The sequence below is a fragment of the Tilletiopsis washingtonensis genome (assembly GCF_003144115.1).
Source record: "Tilletiopsis washingtonensis strain MCA 4186 unplaced genomic scaffold FA09scaffold_16, whole genome shotgun sequence".
Lineage (NCBI taxonomy): Eukaryota > Fungi > Basidiomycota > Exobasidiomycetes > Entylomatales > Tilletiopsis > Tilletiopsis washingtonensis.
In genome coordinates, this window is record NW_020312013.1 from 451,347 (window position 1) to 465,858 (window position 14,512).

A 14,512-nucleotide genomic window follows, 5' to 3' on the forward strand; every position below is an offset into this window, starting at 1 on the left:
TCGTGCTGTGGGCTGCATGCTGCCGCTCTGGCACGGGCATATCTCTTCTCGCTGCTCCTCCCTCGTCCCTCGCCCTCGAGACCTCCTGACAGCGCGCAAGCAGGCAGGCGCCGAAGCGCCGGGAGAGACACGATGCGCCTTTGCAGCGCTCGTCGCTCAAACTCTACGCATGCGAACTGTCTCTTGGAGCAGTTGGCCCTCGCACGAGGGTTGACGGACAAGAGCACGCGAGAGAGAGCACCCGAGAGGGGGGTATTGCCGCACAGCCGCATCGCCCAATTGCCGGAAGAGAAGGCGAGGCGGCCGTGCTGCGGCCGAGTGCCTGGCTTCTACACTTTCACTTTGGAGCCTCTGGAACCACTCTCCTGAAGCCGAAGCTTCAAATTCTGCCCTCGTGCGCACAGCACAAGAGTAATGAAGGGGTGCCTGCGCCGCATGCGCTGCCCGTGTGCTCCTGCGCCGCGCTCTCGTGCTCGAGACTGCTGGCCGTCGGCAGATGCAGCGGCAAGATCGCATCGGTGGCGCTGCCCCTCTCTCGCGGGCCGGCTTCGGCTCTCGCGATGCGCTCTGCCGCCTGCCGCCCGCAACCGCGCCCGCCGCTGCAGCTCCCTTCCCGCCCGGCTCGCCTTTGCTCCGCGCGCGCCGCTGCATGCGCAGCAGCGCGATCTTGTGCTGCACCTGCGAAGCCGTCGGCTCTGCACCCCCTGCGCCGCCTCCGTCGAATCAGAAATCGGCCGGCGCGCTGCCACGGTGCGACAGCTGCCACGCTAGCCGCGCAGGATGCAGCGAGGAGGCGGCCTCGGAGGCGATGCGCTGGGCCAAGCGCGCCCGGCCGGATGGATCCCGGCAGGCGCAGCATGCGGCTCGGCGGCAGTGCTGCGGCGCGGCGCGCACCCTGAAGCCGGGCGCCGGCGCGTGGCGCGATGGCGGCGGCGGAGCGTGAGGCGTGAGGGGTGCTTCGGCGGCAGGGCAGCACGAGCGCTGCTCCGGCGCCAGCTCGGGGTGCGGCAGCTGGGCTGGCGTCTGGCAGGCGCCACGGTGCCTGTCTCGCTCCTTTTGCGCGCGTGCGGCGGCGCGGCTGCCCGGGTGCCGCTGCCCGCTGCCCGCGTGCCCGCGGCTGCACCTCGCCTGCGACCTGCTGCGCTGCACCCGCGGCCAGCCACCGACGCCGCGTCGCGCCGTTCGCGGGCGGCGCTCCGAGGGCCAGGCAAGGCAGGTCCACGCCCCGCTCGCCGCCTGCCGTGCGCCTGCGCGCCGCCTGCGCTGCCCCGACGCCGCCGTCCGCGTCGCCGTGTCGCCTTCGCCCTTCGCCCGCACCGTCGCGCCTTCGCCATCCCTGCTCCCAGCACCAGCATCTCTCGCACGCGCGTCCATTCCGCACTCCTCTGCTCATCCTCACCCCGGCAGCCGCGCTCTCGCGTCTCCTCTATTCCTTCCAGCTCCCCGTCGCGCGCGCGCACGCCTGCCATGGCGTCCCCGCACGGCACGTCGCCCTCGCTGCCGCCTCTCGCCGGCGGCAGCGGCAGCGGCAGCAGTGCGCCCGAGGGCACTCCCACGGCCGCCGGCGCATCTGCGGCAGCACCCGGCGCACGCTCCTCGTCGCCGTCGTCGCCGTACGTGTCGCCCATCATTCCGCGCCGGCGCCTCGGCGCACTGACGGGCGACGACGCCTCGAGCGACGTCCTCTCCAGCCTCACGCTGCCGCCGCCCATTCCACGGCGTCGCGGCGCCGTCAGCGGTGCGTCGGGCCCGTCGCTGCCCTTCCCGCCGCTGGGCCGCGCACGCCGTGGCTCGCGCGGCCCCAGCCCGTCCGGCGGCAGCGTCGACGGCAGCGACGAACTGCCCGTGCTGGCGCCCATCGGCATCCCCACGCAGCGGCGCGGCGCCATTGCCGGGCCCGCGACGAGTGGCTCGACGTACCCGCGCCACAACGCCCCGCCATATGGCTCGTCGCTGCATCCGTTCGAGGGCGGGCCCGGCGGCACGAGTAGTGCGCCGCCCAGCTCCGGCGCCGCAGACGTGCCCTTCTACGCCGTCTCTGCGCTCTCGGGTCCCGGGCCCTCGGCCTCGATCCCCGCAGCATGGACGGATCTGCGGCGTCCCTCGCGCGGCAGTGCGCCGCCGCTCGACGGCTCGCTCGGCGCCGGCGGGCCTTCGAGCGACAGCTTGGGCCCCTCGAGCGCCTATGCCGCCAGCATCGCGGCCTCGAGCGCTGCGGCGGGCGGCTACGCGCCGGCATACTCCCACCCGGGACCCGTGCCGTCTATGATGAGCATGTCGCACGCCGGCTACGGCGCGCCACGCCCCGCATGGGCGCCTGGCATGAGTGGGCCTTCGCACCCTGCCGTCATGGCGCTGCATCACGGCGGTGGCGGCGGCGGCGGCGGTGACATGTACGGCGCGCCGCATCCCTACGGCCACATGATGACGGCCGGCGGCTTCGACATGAGCAAGCCACGTCCGCGCTCCGGCCCACGCATCGAGAGCGACGTGCCGCGCAACTTCCGCTGCCAGTACGCCGGCTGCCCGGCGCGCTTCCAGCGCAACCACGATCTCAAGCGCCACCAGCGTGGGCATCTGGCCACGCGGCCGTTTGCATGCAGCTGCGGCAAGAGCTTCAGCCGCAAGGATGCGCTGAAGCGACACATGCTTGTCAAGGTGAGCTGCGCAGTTGCGGGCATAGTGTCTGCGTCCGACCTGTAGGCTCACATCTCATCTTGCAGGGCTGCGGAGCGTCGAACAACTCGCGCGACGGCGACGGCAAGGGTCCGGGCGGCGACGCCAAGAGCGGCAGCGGCGGCCCGCACGGCGGCCCGCACAACGGCGACGGCGGCGACGAGGGCGGCGAGTACGACGACGACATGGAGCACGACGACTACGACGACGGCAACGAGGACATGGGCGACTCGTCCGTCGGCGAGGCCGCACGCGGCACCAGCGAGGCCGACGCGAGTCGGGAGCGTGCCTACTCGGGCGGCGCGGCGAGCCAGAGCAGCTGGCATGAGCAGCAGCAGCAACAGCAGCACCAGCAGCAGCAGCAGCAGCAGCAACACTCGCACTATATGCAACAGCAAGCCCACACGCGCGTCGTCTCTGCGCCAGCTCCGCAGGCTCACTACGGCGGCGGCGGCCTGCAGATGCCGCCGTACGGCATTGCTCCCGGCTCTCCGCGTGCTCGCGCACAGGCCCCGTTCATGCCTCAGCGCACCGCGTTGCAGCAACAGCACTCGTCGCCTTCGCTAGGAGGAGGCGGACACGGCGTCAACTACTCTCCCTCGCAGCCGCCAAGCTCGACGAGCGGCATGAGCGATGATCTGCTGCTTGCGTGGTCGCGCGGTGCGCCCGGTGCTCATGCAGACGGAGCGTCGGACGGCGAACCTGCAGCACGAGGCGGCGCGGGCAGGCCGCCCATGGCGCGCACGGAGAGCGTGGATGTGCTCAGTGCGGGCTACTCGGGCGCCGAGAGCAGCAGTCCAGATGCAGGCGGCAGTGCAAATGGAGGCGCAGCGGCAAAGGCTCCCCCCTCGCTCTTCCCTTCCTCGGCCGGCTCGACGGCCTTCGGCGCCGGCAGCACCTGGGGCGCCAGTGCGAGCGGCGGTCAACCAGCGGCATACGCTTACGGTCTGCCTCCGCCGCCGGACGTCGCCGAGGAGCCCGAGATGGCAGCTGCTACCACTGCGGCTGCCGCGGCGGCCGTCACGGCAAGCAGTGTGCCCAGCAGTGTCCTCGCGAGCGCGGCCGGCGCCCTGAGCCGCCGCGAGAGCGTCACGAGCCTGCTGGCGTTCCACTCGCCACGAGCTGTTGGCTAGGCGCACAACGCCCGGCAATTCCACCTCGCGCATCTTTCTTCGCATCCTCAATCTCCGAATCGCTCCACTCAACTGTCTCCCTCGGCATTGCCTGCCTGGGACACGCTGGCAGCCCAGCCCCTCCGCTCCTCCACCCCTCGCCTCCATCCGGCCGGTCTCCTGCTTCCCATGCGCGCTCCTCTCCGCTCCCTCTCTCTGCTCTCTGGTCCCCTCTATCCCTTCGCACCGCAAAGCACCTCGCCCTTCCACCCAGGTTTCTCTTATTCTGCTCCGGATCACCCCATCTCCCCTGTGCGGCCCGCTGCCTGCTTCTCTCCAGTCACCCGACGTGGTCTGCCTTCTCCTTATTCCGGCCCCCAGCGCTCTGCCTCGCGATCTGCCTCGCGCCAGCGTTGCCTCCTTCTCTTTGTCGCCATGCCCGTCGCGCGCGCCCGCAGCGCCGCCTGCAATTTGCATCGTCATTGTCACCCTGTGCTGCTGGGCGCTGTGAGAGCGAGCCGGTGCCGAGAGACGGCTGGTGCGAACGCCAGGGCCTCGCGGGACCTCGTCTTGGGGCTGCCGTCACGTGCGGCGTGGGAGCGAGCCCCTGCGCGGACAGAGGGCCGTCGAAGGCGCACGGCGGCTGCATCTGACACGGCGTGCGTGCCTGGCGCTCCCGGCTGCCCTGTGATGACGCTGGCCGGCCGCGCGAGCGACCCTCGCGCCTCGCGAGTCGTGCACGGCGCAGGCGTGACGGCCGCTGATCGACCTCGGCTCGCCTCGACTGCGCGGCGCGCCCCGCTCCCTTCTCCTCGCCCACCATCACCACCGCCCGGCCTGCCTCAAGTCAGCTCCCGCAAGGCCGTCTCTCCCTCCCACCACCCGCACCGCACCGCCACGCCGCCCGGCTCGCCTCCACTCTCGCCTCGCCTGCTGCGCCCGCCCCCACGCATGCAGCCCCTCGCTGCGTCTGCGTCGTGCTGCCCCTGACTCTGCCCACCGCTCGCAAGTGCGCCAGCGCTCGCGGTCTCTGCTGCGCCCTCACAGCGCCGCGCTGCCCGCACCCGCACTTGCCTGCCTCTCGCGCACCAACTCGACGCCCTTGCCGCCAGTCGCTCTTCGCCTTCTCTCCGAAGCCCAAGCCCTGCCGTGCGAGCTGCGCCGACATCTAATGGAGGACTCGCGCGCGCAGTCTAACCCGAGTCACCCCACCACACACGCGCCGTCACTCCCTGCTCCCGACACTGCATCTGCTGCACCCGCCGCCGCGCCGCACACGCCTGCCCTCGCCGCCGCCAAGCGCCACACTCGCTCCTCCACCACCCTAGACACCGGCACTGGCAGCAGCAGCAGCAGCAGCAGCAGCGCCGCCGCCGCCGCCGCCGCCCCGCCTGCTTCCGCACACAGCGCTCGCCGCGTCACTCGCGCTGCCGCCGCCGCAGCTGCCGCCGCCGTTGCATCGCCCGCCAGCGCCGCCTCGCCGTCGTCGCTCTCCAGCGCCTCGTCGTCGCGCCGCTCCAAGCGCAGCTCCGGCAGCGACGCCTCGTCGCTCAGCCAGCGCGCCCGCTCGCCTGCAGACACGCCGGCCACGACGGCATACAGCACGCCGGCCACCGTGCCTGCCTCTGCCGCCTCGTCGTCGTCGCGTGCACTCAAGAAGCGCGCTGCGCCGCAGGACCTCGACGACGAGCACGACGCCGAGACCACTGCCGCTGCTGCATCAGACGCCACGCCGTCTCGTGCGTCCAAGACTCGCGCGTCTGCACGCTCGCTCCGCTCCAGGTGGGTCATTCTCTCGCTCCGCTCACGCGCAGCAGCTGATCCCTCTCCCTCCAGGGCCTCGACGCTCGCAGCGTCTTCGTCCAGCAAGGGCAAGAAGCGCCAGATCTCGCCCGAGCAGGCCGAGCCCGCCGGTCCAAGCAGCGACTCGTCGCGCAGCGCCAAGCGCCAGCGCCACTCGGACAGCGGCGCCTACAACCTGCGCCCTCGTGCTTCTGCCGCCTCGCTCGCCGACCAAGCAGCCGAGCCCAGCAGCAGCCGCAGCGGCGCCGCGAGTTCTCGCCGCAAGACGCGCTCCAGCATGAGCGGTCCTCGAGTGTCCAACAGCTCCGCCTCGGGCTCTACGGTCGACGTCGCGGGCAGCAGCGCCGGCGGCAGCCGCGCCGCAGCCGTGGCGGCCAAGGGCAAGAGCAAGGCGCGCAGCTCTGGCGCGCGTGGCTCGCGTGCGGCAGCGGCGCGCGGCGCCTCGGACGCGCCGCCGCGCATGAAGGCCGAGTGCGACGACGACCAGATGGAGGTCGACGTCGAGGCCGGTGCCGCGCTCGCCGACGCTGCCGACGAGGCCGAGGCCGAGGCAGAGGCCAAGTACTCCTTCAGCGAACTCAGCGGTAGCCACAGTCCCGAGGACGAAGAGGACGAGGGCGACGATGACGACGAAGACGCGGCAGCCGACAGCGGCGCCAGTCCCTTTGGCGCGCTGCAGATGGACGAGGACGACGAGGATGACGATGAGGATGAGGGTCCGTACGACGACGAGGACGACATGGATGACCCGTACGGCGATGGCGGTCTTGGCGCGACGGGCGCCTATGGCCAGCTGCGCGCCATGGCAGGCTACATGTCGGGCCTCTCGGGCCGCTTCCGCACCCTGCTGGCGTCGCTGCGCAACTATGGCGACCCGACGATCCAGCTCGTGGCGCTACAGGAGCTCAGCGAGGTGCTCAGCATGAGCAATGAAGACACGCTCGCCGGCTACTTTCCGCTCGAGAGCTTCGTCCGCGAGCTCATTCACCTCATGGGCGGGCCCAAGCCGAGCGAGGCCGGTGCTGCTGGCGCAGCGGCAGAGGACAGCGGCGACGAGGAGGAACGCCTCAACGCCGCCGCTATTGCGGCCGCCACGGCCGAGGACAACGGCGAGGCCGCACTGCTGGCGTGCCGCTGTCTTGCCAACCTCATCGAGGCGATGCCGTACGCCGCCCACCAGGTCGTCGGCATGGGCCTGCTGCCCGTGCTCCTCTCGAAGCTCAAGGAGATTCAGTTCATCGATCTGGCGGAGCAGGTGCTGCAGGTGAGCTGCGCCACGCGCGCGTGCTGCGTCCGCGACTGCGCACTGACGCTTCTCCCACAGACGCTCGAGAAGATCTCGGCCGAGTATCCGACGGCCATCGTGCGCGAGGGCGGCCTGCTGGCCATGCTGCAGTTCATCGACTTCTTCGGCGTGCACGTGCAGCGCACGGCCATGCAGGCGGCGGCGCACTGCTGCCGCAAGCTGGGCGAGGAGTCGTTTGCAAAGGTGCGCGAGGTGATGCCGATCATCCAGAACGTGCTGGGCTACGCGGATCAGCGCCTCGTCGAGTCGGCATGCAAGTGCGTCGTGCGTGCCGTCGAGAGCTACCGCCATCATGGCGAGCTGCTGGAGCAGCTTCTGACCGGCGAGCTCCTCTCTGCCGTCAACGCCATCCTGCTGCCCGGCTCGGCTGCCGGTGTCTCGGGCGGCGGCGGCGGCGCCACCGCCGTCAGCACATCGACGTACACCGACATCCTCAAGATGCTCAGCTCGGCCGCGCACGCCAGTCCCAAGGTGGCCGTGATGCTGCTCGAGCACAACATCGTCGAGACGCTCTATCTGCTGCTCACTGGATCACCGGCACCGGCAGAGGACGGCTCGGGCGGCCGTGGACCTGCGGCGCTGGATTCCGTGCCCGGTGAGACCGAAGGCGCGGGCGGCGCGGCGTCTGGCTCTGCCGAGGCGGCGCCCATTGCCGTCGTGGCGCAGGCCAGTGATGCTCTCGTCGTCGACAGCGTGGCCGTGGCCGACGTGGCGGTGCTGCAGAACCTGGCACAGCGGCCCAAAGAGCAAGTGCAGGAGGCGCTCTCGCTCGTGGGAGAGCTCATGCCGCCGCTGCCACGCGACGGCGTCTTCGATGCACGCGCCTACAGCGAGAAGGCGTACCTGCGCAAGAAGAGCCGCGATGCCAAGAATGCGCGTGCGGCACAGCGCGCAAAGGCGGCGGCCGCAAAGGGCGGCAACACGGCCATCAAGCAGGAGCCCGACGCCGAGATGGCGAGCGCAACGGCTTCTTCGAGCGCGGCGCCGGCGCCCTCTGCCGACGTGCCGATCAAGAGCGAGCGCGTCAAGACGGAGCGCGAGCTGGCAAAGGAGTCGGCACAGGCCAAGCGCGTCGAGATGCTCACGGAGCGCAAGGCGCTCGTCAAGCGCTTCACACAGCTCGTCCTGCCCACGCTCGTCGAGGTGTACGCCGCCAGCGTGGCGCTGCATGTGCGCACAAAGGCCCTCTCGGGCATCCTCAAGATCGTCAGCTTCGTCGAGGCCGAGCCGCTCAGCGAGGTGCTTGACGTGAGTTGTGCTGGTGCGGCTCCATCATCTCTTGCTGATCACGCGTCGACCATCAGAACGTCCCGCTGGCCAGCTTCGCAGCGAGCATCCTGTCTGCACGCGACAACCCGGCGCTGGTCCTGGGCGCGCTGCAGATGGTCGAACTGCTCAACGCCAAGCTGCCGAGCGTGTACAGCGCCGCTCTGCGCCGCGAGGGCGTCGTGTGGGAGATCGAGGACATTGCCAACAAGGAGCCGACGGCATCGACGGTGGCCGCCTCGCCCTCCAAGACGCGCGATGACAAGCCTGCAGCGACCAACCCCTCGGTCTCGGCATCTGCACAGCTGCTCCAGGCCCTCGCTGGCGATGGCCGTCGCGCCGACGACGCCAGCCCCGAGGCATCTCGTGCGCGCCTGCAGGCGCTGCGCGAGCAGACACGCGAGCTCACCGAGGCCAGTGCACGCTTTCTCGCGGCGGGCAGCAGCATTACCAGGAAGCCGCCGGTCACCAGCGCAGATGCGGCCGTCGCAGCTGCGACGGAGCAGGAGGACGCCAACATCTGGCGCGCGCGCCTGCTGCGCGACCGCTTCAACGAGGACGTCGTGGCGGGCGGCACGGCCGAAGGCTCCGAGGCTCTGCGTGCACTCGACAACCTGCAGGCTCTCTCGGCCACGCTTGGTGCCGAGGCTGTCGGTGACGAGGCTGTAGCCGAGCAGACGCTGCAGGCCATCGCGCCGCTCTTCTCGCAGCGCGACAGTCCCATCTCCAGCTTCGAGCTGCTGCGCTCCGGCCTCGTCGACGCGCTGTACGAGTTTGCAGTCGGCAACTCGGCGGCTGTGCCGACAGAGCGGCGCCGGGCACTCTTGCTCGACGCACTCATGGCCAGCTCTGCCGACGGCGGCTCGACGGCCGCGGCGGCGCTGGTGCGCCGCCTGCAGGAGACGCTGAGCCGCCTGGAGAAGTTTGAGATCACCGCGGCCATCACCAGTGGCGGCGAGGACACGCGGCGCAGCCCCACGGCCAACGTCTCGCGCGCCGTGCGCCTCAAGCTCGTCGCCGACGGCAACACGACGGGCATCCCGCGCACGTGCCAGAATGCGTTGATCACCATCCACGCCATCGCGCCTTTCCAGGCGGTCAACGACTATCTGCGGCCCAAGATTGCCGCGGGTCTCGCTGGCGGCCCGTCGGCGATTGGTGCTGGGGCCGGCGCGGCATCCCGCCTCTCCGGCATGCTGGCCGCAATGGCCGACTCGGGGCTCGAGCTGCCGCCCGGTCTCGCTGCCGCTGCCGCAGCCGTCGCAGCAGGTGGCCGCAAGAGAGTTGGCGCAGCAGACGCCCCTGCCGCCACTGCGTCCAGCGCCGCGGCAGAGGCCGGCTCGTCGAGCGCTGCAGCTGCACCGGCCTCCTCGAGCGAAGCTTCGGAGAAGCCGCGGCGCAGCTCGCGCCTCAGCGGTGCAAGCGCGCTGGGCGAGGCCGAGGCGCCAGACAGCGCGCCAGACGTCAAGGCTGAGGCTGATGTGAAGGCCGAGGCCCCGGCAGCCGCTGCTGCCGCGGACGCGCGCGACGAGGGCGAGGATGAGAACTCGGCTGCGGCGCGCCGCATCGTTGAGGACTTCATGGGCGCCATGGACGAGGAGGACGAGTTCGGCGGCGACTACGACGAGGAAGACATCATCGACGACGCGGCCATGTCGGGCTTCGCGGCGCGTGCCGGCGACACGTCGACGTCGAGCAACGAGGACCGCACGGTGAACCTCAAGGTCACGGGCGACGCGAGCTCCGCCAGTGCGGGCACGCCGGCCGCGTCGCGGTCAGGCTCGGGCAATAACGCCGCGGTCCCGGCAGCCACCGCCGCGAGCGGCAGCGGCAGCAGTACCGAGACGGCCGCTGCGCCGAAGCCGTCGTACGCGTCCATGGCGCAGAAGCAGCCAAACGACTGGCACCTCGTGTTCGAGGTCGGCGGACAGCCCGTCAGCCTCGACTCGACGATCTACCGTGCGATCCACAATTTCGAGATGACGCCGGAGCGCCAGACCACCGGCCTGCACCGCCACATTTGGAACAACGTGTACACGGTCAAGTTCCGCCGCGTCGACGGGCCGGCACCCGCACCTGCTGCGGGTGAGTTTCGTGCGCAGGCACGCCTGGGCCACACCGCTGACCTTCGCACAGCCGCCGCGACGCCCGAGCCGGAGGACGCCTCGTCGTCGGCCGTCGTGCTGCCCTCTTCTGTCGCCGAGGACGCGTCGTTCGCCAAAATTCTGCAGCTGCTGAGCGTGCTGCACGAGCTCAACGCCGAGTGGCGGCAGGACCCAGCGCGCAGCGAGAGTGCCGGCGTGGCTGCGCTCTCCGAGGCCGCATTCGTCAACAACAAGCTGACGGCCAAGCTGAACCGGCAGCTCGAGGAGCCGCTGGTCGTGGCGAGCGCGTGTCTGCCCGACTGGGCGCTCGAGCTGCCCAAGACGTTCCCCTTCCTCTTCCCCTTCGAGGCGCGCTACTCGTTCCTGCAGAACACGGCCTTTGACTGCCCGCGCCTCATCGCGCGCTGGCAGACGCAGCAGTCGCGCAACCAGGATCCCTCGTCGGCGGCGGCGGCGTCGCGCACCGACGATGCGCGTGCCGTCGTGGGCCGCCTGAGCCGGCAGAAGGTGCGCATCGGGCGGCAGAACATCTTCGGCTCGGCGCTCAAGGTGTTTGAGCTCTACGGCTCGTCGTCGGCGCTGCTGGAGATCGAGTACTTCGACGAGGTCGGCACGGGCCTGGGACCAACGCTCGAGTTCTACGCACTCGTCAGCAAGGAGTTTGCACGCAAGGATCTCGGCCTCTGGCGCGACGACGGCGCCGGCGCGGCCGACTCGCGCTTCGTCTCTGCCAAGCAGGGCCTCTTCCCGGCCGTGGCCGACGCCGCGACGCGCGCGGCGGCACAGACGCCCGAGAGCGAGGCGGCAAAGACGAATCTGCGGCTGCAGTCCTTTGTCGTGCTGGGCCAGTTCGTCGCAAAGGCGCTGCTCGACTCGCGCATCATCGACGTGCACTTTTCGTCGGTGTTCCTGCGCGCTGCGCTGCTCAACGGCCGTGTGCCCGAGACGCTCGCCACGCTGGCGCAGGTGGACGCAGCGCTGGCGCGCAGCATGCAGCAGCTGCTTGCCATGCCGCCCGCCGACGTCGAGGCGCTCGGCCTCGACTTTACGCTTCCGGGCCGCGCCGAGTACGAGCTGCACGCCGGCGGCGCCAGCGAGACGGTCACGGGCGCCACGGTGCAGCAGTACGTGGCCGAGGTGCTCTCGCACACGCTCGTGCAGGGCGTGCGACCCTACGTGCGCGCCTTCCGCCGCGGCTTCAACGGCATCTTGCCGCTCGGCAGCATGGCCAGCTTCAGTGCCGACGAGCTCGTGCTGCTCTTTGGCAACACTGACGAGGACTGGAGCGAGGCGACGCTGCTGGCTGCCATCAAGCCCGACCACGGCTTCACGGGCGACAGTCTGGCGTTCCGCGACGTCGTCGCGCTGATGGCGGCCTTCTCGCTCGACGAGCGCCGGCGCTTCCTGCAGTGGCTCACGGGCTCGCCCAAGCTGCCCATCGGCGGCCTGGCGGGCCTGCACCCGCAGCTGACGATCGTCAAGCGGCCGCACGAGGCGCCGCTGACGCCCGACGACTACCTGCCCTCGGTCATGACGTGCGTCAACTACCTCAAGCTGCCCGCCTACTCGAGCCGCGACGTCATGCGCCGCCGCCTCGAGACGGCCATGCGCGAGGGCGGCACGAGCTTCCACCTGTCGTGAGGCGTGCGAGGCCCGAGCGCGCTAGACGGGCACTCCAGTGCCACACCATCCCATCATCCCTTCCGTCCAGCATTGACCCCTACATCCATGCCTCTTTCCCTCTCCCTCATGCGCTACCACACCAGACTTGGCTTCTCTTTCCCACCTCTTTCACCTCATGCGCTCGCGACTTCCCCCACCATTCAGTCTTGGCAACGATTATCGGCACATTCCATCAGCGCGCCGTGCGAGAGAGAGAGAGAGAGAGAGATCGATTAAGGGTGTGTGTAGTCTAGAGCAGGAGGTGTGACAAACGCGGGCTGCGCGCGATCACCAATCGCAAGCATCGACCAGGAGCCTCGCGATGCCCTCCAGGCCCTTGCGATCCTCGTCGTCGAAGCCCTCGAGCTGTTCACAGTCGATGTCCAGCACGCCGATGATGACGTCTTGCCCGTCTCCGCGGCCTGCCCACTCTGGCCGGCTCGCGTCGAAGGCCGAGAGGCGGCCGCGGGCAATAACGAGCGGCACGACAATCTCGGAGCGCGAAGCACTGTCGCATGCGATGTGGCCCGCTGTTCTCTTGCCATGTCAGCACAGCACAGCAGGAGTGAAGCCGAGGCAGGAGCTGACGCACGGTACGCGTCGGTGTCGCGCACGACGACGGAGGTGGGAGGCAGCACGGCACTGCCGTCTGCGCACACGCCCTTGCCTGCGATGGACGGAATGGCCTGGCAGGCGGGCAGGCCGTGGAAGGGCGCGAGGAGCAGAGTGGGCCGCTTTTGCGGGCCGGAATGAGGGATGAGAGGGGAGAGGAGGTAGAAGCCTGAGCCACGAACAGAGAGAGGGGCAAGGGAGGGGCAAGAGAGGTCAGTGAGCTGCGCCCCAAAGAGAAGCCGGGCGCAGCAGAAGGACGACGGCAAGACTTGCCGCTGTGGCTCTGCTGGGGGTGCCAGGCTTGACGTTCGAAGGAGACGGCCTGCGCATGGCCAGCCGTACCTGCCTGCGGATCCCACCCTCGCCTCTCCTCGCTGCCACACTGCCTCCTCGCTGCCACCCTGCCTCCTCGCGCTCTGCGATGCCTCTCGCCTGTCTCTCGCCGCTCGCGACTCGCCTTGCGCCCCTCTGCTCCCCCTCTTGCCTCCTAGCTGCGCACTCACCGGCCCAGTTGATGCGCTTGCCCCTGCTGCGCTTCCACTCGTTGAGCGCGGCATACAGCACGCTGCTGGCGTTGGCCAGGTTGCACACCCAGGCGCGCTGCCCCTCGCACAGCGCGGCGACCTGCTCGCCGACGTGCGCGTAGAAGGCGGCGGGCGAGGCGAGCGCGGCGGCAGGCAGCGTGGCGGCGTCGGCGTGGACCATGGCGGCGCGAGCTGCGAGGGCGTTGATGAGGCAGGGAGAGAAGGAGCGCAGTAGAGTGAGGTCCGGAAGAAGCCAAGCCCCGTGCGCAAGAAGAAGGTGGAGCTCGTGCACGCGCGGCGAAAGCACGCCATGCGCTTGACAGGCGTGGGAACCTGAACGCCTCGACGGCGGGGGGCGCGGGCCGTGCAGCGTGCTGGTGCGTTCGCTCGGCCTCTCGCCCTCGACTCTCCCGACCACAACAGCAACCACAGGCGTGCACAGCGACGACGCTCGCCGATGCCGCTCTTCTCGCCGCGCGCAACAGCGGCGCGCCTGTCGGGCCAAGTGCACACCGCAGAGGCTGCCGAGAGCGCACGCGACACAGCGGCAGCCGCAGCAACGGCAGCCGCGACCGCCGAGGCATACGCACATGTCTCGCACGCCGAGCTGACCGATCTGCGCGCGGTGCAGCGCACGTTTGTGCGTCCCTGCTCTCAGCTCCACAGCAGCGACTGGAGCGCTGACGCCCATTGCCCATGCGGCTGCTCGGCGGTGCAGGACGGAGCCTATGCTCGCACAGCCCTCGCGCAGCTCGGCTATGCAGTCGTCATCCTGCGCCTCTTCAGTGCCGACTTCTACTACATCGGGTCAGTGTGGCGCAGTCTGCCTTGCTTTGCGCTCGGGCCTGCGTGCTGTAAGCTGACAATCGAAGTACTCATGGGGGCGCAGGCTGGCATACACTCTCCTCGCCCTCCTCTTGCTGCTGGCCTCGGCCTATCGCCACAATCTCGTCGTGCATTTCCTGCCCACGCCCGCGCCTTCGCCCACGACGGCCACGCCGTTGCTCTGCGCTGTTGCGCCTGCATCTGCTGCGCACGACGACGCAGGTCTGGGCGTGCAGCTCGCGCCCGCAGCAGCAGGGCCAGCAAGCCAGGCAATGTCTCGCGCTCCGAGCGCCCTCAGCGCGACGAGCACCACAAGCACCGCGCGCACGACGGCTCCCCGCACGCGGCAGCGACACATGGCCATGGCCTCGCATCTCTTCACCGCCGGCGACGTCGTGGCGCTGCTGTCGGCGGGCATGCTGCTCGTGCAGGTGGCGCTCTTCGTGCTTGTGCTTCGCCTTTGAGCGGGAGAGAGAGAGTGAAGGATGGGAGGAGGGGCACGGGAAAACGGCACGTTGGCTCGGCTGGCCAATTTGCCTCACATGACGGGCGCGGAAAATCCGGCGCGCTCTCTCCCCCCATCGTCAAGTCCTGCTCGTCTACCGCCCTTTTGCGGCATCG

At 70.1% G+C, this 14,512-nt stretch overlaps 4 protein-coding genes across 4 annotated transcripts; 3 read left to right on the top strand and 1 right to left on the bottom strand.

Annotated features, from left to right (window-relative positions):
- Positions 1–2,502: 2,502 nt before the first annotated feature.
- On the top strand, positions 2,503–2,658 carry FA09DRAFT_284339 (hypothetical protein; the record flags this gene model as incomplete). Its single annotated transcript, XM_025739867.1, has 1 exon — positions 2,503–2,658. A coding segment is annotated over one exon (156 nt), but the record flags the coding sequence as incomplete, so codon positions are not given.
- Positions 2,659–4,603: 1,945 nt separating this feature from the next.
- FA09DRAFT_361849 (hypothetical protein) lies at positions 4,604–11,909 on the top strand (the record flags this gene model as incomplete). Its single annotated transcript, XM_025745408.1, has 5 exons — positions 4,604–5,570; positions 5,625–6,855; positions 6,916–8,145; positions 8,202–10,248; positions 10,300–11,909. The coding sequence occupies exons 1-5, from the start codon at positions 4,960–4,962 to the stop codon at positions 11,907–11,909; spliced, it is 6,729 nt and encodes a 2,242-aa protein (XP_025596992.1). The 5' UTR covers positions 4,604–4,959.
- Positions 11,910–12,147: 238 nt separating this feature from the next.
- Positions 12,148–13,308, bottom strand: FA09DRAFT_331179 (hypothetical protein). Its single transcript, XM_025742905.1, has 2 exons — positions 12,523–13,308; positions 12,148–12,460 (listed from the first exon to the last, which is right to left on the bottom strand). Exons 1-2 carry the CDS (start codon positions 13,097–13,099, stop codon positions 12,219–12,221), a joined length of 819 nt encoding a protein of 272 aa, XP_025596993.1. The 5' UTR covers positions 13,100–13,308; the 3' UTR covers positions 12,148–12,218.
- A 178-nt stretch (positions 13,309–13,486) lies between these two features.
- On the top strand, positions 13,487–14,512 carry FA09DRAFT_331180 (hypothetical protein). The gene is made up of 3 exons (XM_025742906.1): positions 13,487–13,706; positions 13,785–13,873; positions 13,956–14,512. Exons 1-3 carry the CDS (start codon positions 13,524–13,526, stop codon positions 14,353–14,355), a joined length of 672 nt encoding a protein of 223 aa, XP_025596994.1. The 5' UTR covers positions 13,487–13,523; the 3' UTR covers positions 14,356–14,512.

Coding starts and splice junctions, on each gene's coding strand:
- FA09DRAFT_331179 (XM_025742905.1), bottom strand. CDS start 13,099: ATGCCGCGCTCAACGAGTGGAAGCGCAGCAGGGGCAAGCGCATCAACT. Junction 12,461..12,522: donor GCGCGACACCGACGCGTACC/GTGCGTCAGCTC, acceptor GCAAGAGAACAG/CGGGCCACATCGCATGCGAC.
- FA09DRAFT_331180 (XM_025742906.1), top strand. CDS start 13,524: ATGCCGCTCTTCTCGCCGCGCGCAACAGCGGCGCGCCTGTCGGGCCAA. Junction 13,707..13,784: donor GCGCGGTGCAGCGCACGTTT/GTGCGTCCCTGC, acceptor TCGGCGGTGCAG/GACGGAGCCTATGCTCGCAC. Junction 13,874..13,955: donor GCCGACTTCTACTACATCGG/GTCAGTGTGGCG, acceptor ATGGGGGCGCAG/GCTGGCATACACTCTCCTCG.